This window comes from Orycteropus afer, unplaced genomic scaffold (assembly GCF_000298275.1).
Source record: "Orycteropus afer afer isolate SDZICR_OR568_19922 unplaced genomic scaffold, OryAfe1.0 scaffold00026, whole genome shotgun sequence".
NCBI classification, from domain to species: Eukaryota; Metazoa; Chordata; class Mammalia; order Tubulidentata; family Orycteropodidae; genus Orycteropus; species Orycteropus afer.
Window position 1 is genome coordinate 19102517 of NW_006921613.1, and position 6081 is coordinate 19108597.

At 41.6% G+C, this 6081-nt stretch overlaps 1 protein-coding gene across 1 annotated transcript in view; it reads left to right on the top strand.

Annotated features, from left to right (window-relative positions):
- The first annotated feature begins 4282 nt into the window (after positions 1–4282).
- Positions 4283–6081, top strand: part of EHD4 (EH domain containing 4) — a 122235-nt gene continuing 120436 nt past the window's right edge. The window contains exon 1 of the mRNA XM_007935289.2: positions 4283–4518. Within this exon, the coding sequence (XP_007933480.1) occupies positions 4283–4518 (236 nt within the window). The remainder of the gene's footprint in view (positions 4519–6081) is intronic.

Genomic DNA, 6081 nt, shown 5'->3' on the forward strand with positions numbered 1-6081 from the left:
GTACTACTTTTGAGGTCTGTAGGTTATATACCTAGGAGTGGAGTTGCTGGGTCATTCGATAGTTCTATTTCTAATTTTTTGAGAAATCACCATACTGATTTACACAACATAGTACATTTACATTCCCACCAGCAATGGATAAAAGTTCTGATCTCCTCACATCCTTGTCAATATTTGTTATTTTCTGTTTTTTTGATCATTGCTATTCTAGTAGAGGTGAGATGGTATCTCATTTGCATCTCCGCAATGGCTAACGACTCTATCTTTTCATATGTTTGTTGGCCCCTTGGATATTCTCTTTGGTGAAGTGTCTGCTCATGTCTTTTGCCCATTTTTTGACTGGGTTATTTATCTTTTTGTTAAGTGGTAGCAGATATATACATATACCAAAAAAACCAAACTCACTGCCATCGAGTTGATTCCAACTCGTAGCAACTCCCTTTGGGTTTCCGAGGTGGTCAATCTTTATGGAAGTAGATTGCCCAGTCTTCCTTTCACGCAGTGGCTGGTGTATATTGGATATTAATACATGTTTTCTTTTCAAAGATTTTTTCTCAGTCTGTAAGTTATCTTTTTACTCTTCATAAATCCTTTGATGAACATAAGTGTGCAATTTTTACGAGGTCATGAATGATGACCTATTTTATCTTCTGTTGGTCATAGATTTGCTGTATTTGATAATCCATGATTTAAAAAAAAAAAAAAAAAAAACCCTAGGTCCCATAGCTTAGCCCCTATATTTTCTTTCAAGAACTTCATGGTTTTAGATTTAACATTCAGGTCCTTGATCTATTTTGAATTATTTTTTTGTGTCACTCTAATGTAAGGTATGGATCTTGCTTCATTTTTCTACATGTAGAAATCCAATTTTCTCCTCAGTGTTTGTTAAGGAGATTGTTCCTTCCGCATTGAATGGACTAAGCACCTTTGTCAAAAATAAGTTGGTGCATGGCCATAGAGGTTATGGTTTTATTTCTAGACTCTCAATTCTATTCCATTGATCTATGCTTTTGTCATTAAGCTAGTACCAGGCTGTTTTGATTACTTGAACTGTGTAGTATGTTTTGAAATCAGGAAGTATGAGGCCTTCAACTTTGTTGTTCTTCAAAATTGGTTTGGCTATTTAGGGTCTCTTGCCTTGCCATATAAAGTTGAAAATTACTTTTTCCATGTTTGTGAAAAATGCTGTTGGAATTTTAGATCTTGTATATTTTTTTGTCAGATTTATCCATATTTCATACTTTTGATGCTGTTGCAAATGGTACTGATTTTATTTCAATGACCGTTCATTTCTAGTAGACTGAAATATAGCTGGTTTTTGTATATTGATTTTGTACCCAGGTACTATGTAAAACTCATTTTTTTATATAGTAGCTTTTTTTTGAAGATTCCACAGACTTTTCTAGATGGATCTTCATGTCTTCTTCAAATAAAGACAGTTGTACTTCTTCCATTCCAATCTGGGTATCCTTTTGTTTTCTTGCCCTCTTGTACATTAGGCTAAAACCTCTAGCAAGATATTAACTAAAAGTATTAACAGCAGATATATTTACCTTGTTCCTGATTTATTTCACCATTAAGTATGATGTTGCAGAAGCAGGAATCTCATCTATACATTTTCAAGATTTTTGTTAAGTTTGGACTCCAGAAAAGTTGAGTCAATTTTTATCACCTCCAGAAACATGAGAAGATACATTTTCCTAGCCTCTAGTGAACATTAGACATTTATCTTAGAAAAATAAAATTCTGCCATTCTTAATATTATCTGTTTACTTTATATTTGTTTGTTTGTTTTTCATTTTTAATGGAGGGCAGCATTGTTTAATGTTTATTGGCCAATTGTATTTATTAATTGCCCATGCCCTCTGCTCATTTTTCTAATGAAATATTCAATTCTTTCTTAATAATTTTATAGTAGCTATTTAAAGCCTTAGTAGTTAACTATCATATATGTCTCTCAGTATTTTTCCCAATTTGTCTTTTACTTTTGTTTATAGGTTGTTTTGTTTTGCTTTTTTTTTTTTTTAAACACATTGAAGCTTTTACTTTGTTGTTGTCAAATCTATCAACTTATTCTTTCCTAATTCCCGTCTTTGGCATTGATTAGAAAGGCATTTCCCAACCAATATGTTATAAATTTTCATCTGTACCTTCTTTCCATAGCTCTATGGCTTCATGTTATTTTTACATTTCACTCTTTATTTCATTTTGACATGAGGCAGATGTCTAACTTCATTTTCCCTCAGGTTTCTTTTCACTTCCCTAGTTACATTTGCTTCCTCTAAATATTTAATCCACACAACTTGAGGAGGTTTCATTTTATAAACAAGGAAACTGAGGCAGAGAGGTAACTCACTGCACTGAAGAACTCATAGCCATTAATTTATATAATGGTGATTCCAACCCAGATCTTTTGATGCCAAGTCCTGATCTCTTCCCACCACAGCCGTTTTACTCACATGGTGGTTCATAGACCATTAGCACTGGCAACATCTCAGACTTCGTTAGAAATGCAGTCTTGGACCCCACCCCGGCCCTACAGAATCTGAATCTGCATTTTGACAAGTTTGAGAAGTATTGCAGTACATAGTTCCCCTGATTTAGGTGATTCTTATTAATCCTCTGGGGCATGTATTGATTTCCATTCCCTCCCCAGTATTTTAACTCAGTAGATCTGAGTGAGGACCAGGCATCTTTAGTTTAACAAGCATCTGGGTTATTGTTATTCAAGTGGCGGCCCTGTGGATCATACTTTGAGACATGCTCTAAAACAACTGAGAAATATTCTGAAACTAGGACCTAGGATAGCTGATTATTTCTACTAATACCAGTTTAGACTAGAGTCCTTTGAAACTGGAAAAGGTTGGTTCTTGTTGTTTTCCATCAGCAGCAGCATAGTTGTTTGCCTTCTAGTTGATTCTGACACATAGCAACTCTATAGGAAAGAGGAGACTGCCTCAGTTTCCCAGGCTGTAGTATTTACAGGAAGGAGCTCTGGTGGTGCAGTGCCTAATGTATTTGACTACTAACCAGAAGGCTGATGGTTCAAACACAGAAGGAAGATGAGGCAATCTACTTCCATAAAGATTTACCACTTTGGAAACTCAATTGGGGTTGCTATGGGTTGGAATTGACTCGATGGCAGTGGGTTTGGTTTTTGGTTTATAATCTTTATGGGAGCAAGCCACCTGGTCTTTTCTCCTGCTAAGCAGGGGGTGGATTCCACTGTTGACCTTATGGTTAATAGCCAAGGGCTGACCCATTGCACTAACAGGGCTCTTTGGCAAAGATATAGTTAGGAGGTGAAATAACTCTTCTTTGTCAAAATGTAGACATTAGTTCGTAATAAAGGAGCCCTAGTGGCACAATGGTTAAGCACTCTGCTGTGAACCAAAGGGTTGACCATTCAGCTGCTTAGCAGGAAAAAGATCTGGTGATCTGTCACATAGGGTAGCTATGAGTAAGGTTCAACTTGACAGCACCCAACCAACAGGTTGTAATAATGAGGATAATGTAATAATGAGGATGATGGCAAAATCTTCAATTTTACAGAAAATCAAATAAAGAAAAGTAAGGGGGGGGGCGGAGCCTTCAATTGACCAGAAATTAGTGGAGGCAGCATAAAGAAAAAGGAGAAACATCTACCCAAGGAGACTTGAGTCTACTTCCCCTCTTTCAAATTTTGTTAATGCTGTCTGTTTGTCTAGGTCTCTTCTCAAATAAAATGGGGTTTACAATTTGCGGAGAAGAACCTGCCTTTCAACTTTCTGAACTCTTCTTCCCAAGTGTCCACCTCCACAGGCCAGGGACAAAAGAAAGTTCAAAGAAACTCAAGCTCGTTCTTGCCAATTCAGATTTGCCCGGAAGCCGATGCACCTGGCCGAAGGTGGGGCCCTGGAGGCCAGAAGGCAGCCTCTCCCAGGTGCCGAGTCTGCGCCACTCGCTCCGGGAGTCACCCTCTCCTTGCAGCGCCCACTGGGCGGACCCCGTCGTCAATAAATCATTAAGAACCTTCTCTCCATTGGCTGACGCTTCCACCCTGCGTTGGCAAGGGCCCAATGAAGAAGAACCTGAGAGAAGGGTTCTGAATAGTGAATAAGCGTCCGTGACGTGGATGACGATGATTGGCTGCAGCAGCGCGAGGCGTGGCCGGGCTCGGGCGGCGGCGAGCACGGCTGGGACAGCTCAGTGTGAACCGGGTGGGTCAAGTAGGGTGCGTGGTCTGAGGACCGGGTTGGCACCAAGGCGAGCGGGCGCACAACGCAGACCAGAAATCTGCAGGATGTTCAGTTGGCTGGGACGGCAGGCGGGCGGGCGCGAGCGAGTGGGAGGCGTGGACACCGTGCAGACGGTGACCGGGGGCCTGCGCTCACTCTACCTGCGCAAGGTGCTGCCGCTGGAGGAGGCATACCGCTTCCATGAGTTCCACTCGCCTGCGCTGGAGGACGCCGATTTCGACAATAAACCCATGATCCTGCTGGTGGGCCAGTACAGCACAGGCAAGACTACCTTCATCAGGTAACCGTCCAGCCCTCCTCCCTTCAGCCCCGACCTGGACCTCTGTCCCCACGTGCGCGTGTTGTCCTTCACGAGCTTCCCTCCGCAGCTCCCTCTTCTACTTCACGGAACCCCCTCGCCGCTGCTTTTCCTTCCACTATCTGCGTGACCTCAGGTTCCCCCTCCGAGCGCAGAGCCTGGGTGTCCACAGCCCCGCCCCCGGGCGCGGCCGCCTGAGTAGTGGCTGGCACTCGCCTGCGCGGGCAGGAGGGTCCCTGAAATGCCCTCCCCGCAGACTCTGAGCTCTCCTTCCTGCTGTCGGAAGGACACTTCTCTGGCTGGCTTTATCCAGTCCTCTTAGCCCCCATCCTGAAAGGGAGAGAGCGAGTCAGCAATAGCATCTTCTGATGAGGGAATGAAGCCTACGGGCTGAAAATGGGACAGAGGCACGGAGTCTCAGAATGGGTTATCGGGTTGTAGCTGGAAAGAGGAGCGCCTAACAGAGTGCCAGGAATATAACTATTTACCAATGAATGAATGGCAACAGTAGAGAGTAGTGTCCATGCCTCTGTTCCTTGACTTCTTGGGTGTTACCCCGCACCACTGTTCCAGGGCAGGGGGTACACAGGGTACCTTCCTTCATTCTGCTTTTTGCACAGCCTTGCTTTTTACCCGGCCGTAGGAAGTTGTGTGAGGCAGCCCGGCAACTCGCGCCCTGAGGAACTAAGGGGGAGTGTCATATTACTCTTCGTCAGTTTCCATTTCTTAGGTGAGTCGTTTCCTCTTCGCTCACCCTTGACAACTGAAAATATTTGTCATACTTAACTGGGTTTCTGAACGCAAACAGATGCCATGCATACCCCATCGTTCAAATCAAATAGCTTTCTCCAAAGTGGCTTTTGATGGAAAATAATTTACATTGAAACAGATTGCTTTTTGAAGCAGCTATTTTATTTCTAAAGTAGCCAGTGTATTAGGACTTGCATTCTTTGGTAAAGAGACCTGTTTATTCTTGGTTAAACCCTGTGTCAATTGAAGCATAGTTACTGTTCATTTCAGGTTTTGGTTCTGGGTTTGGGAAATTGTAACAGTCTCTTCATCTTTGATATTCAACAGATGTTTGAGAAAGCAGCATCTATATTTGGATACATGTCATTTCTATTAAGTAGCGACCTCTTTTTCTCCACTCCAGTGACCTAGATAGCTCCTACAAATAGAAGAGTACTTGTCACTACAGGAAATATGTTAAACTCAAGCCTGCAGATACACCATGAATGAATTCAGCAAAGTAAATACACTGTATATTAAAATATAGTTCTAGACAATACATTGAATGTGAAGGAAGAGAAGACTGAAGAAAATATTTTTTAAATTGTTTTATTTGGTACTTATTAAAAGCTGAAATTGATACCAAATATGTCACCCCAGACCCTCAAAATGAATGTAAAAATATTACAATAACCAGCACCTTGAAAGATGACAAACAGATGGTATATTTGAGGCCTCAATAATAACTAACCATTTTTAAGTACTTGGAATAATAAAGTATTATGACCAAGTGATGGGAGCTCTGGTAGCATAGTG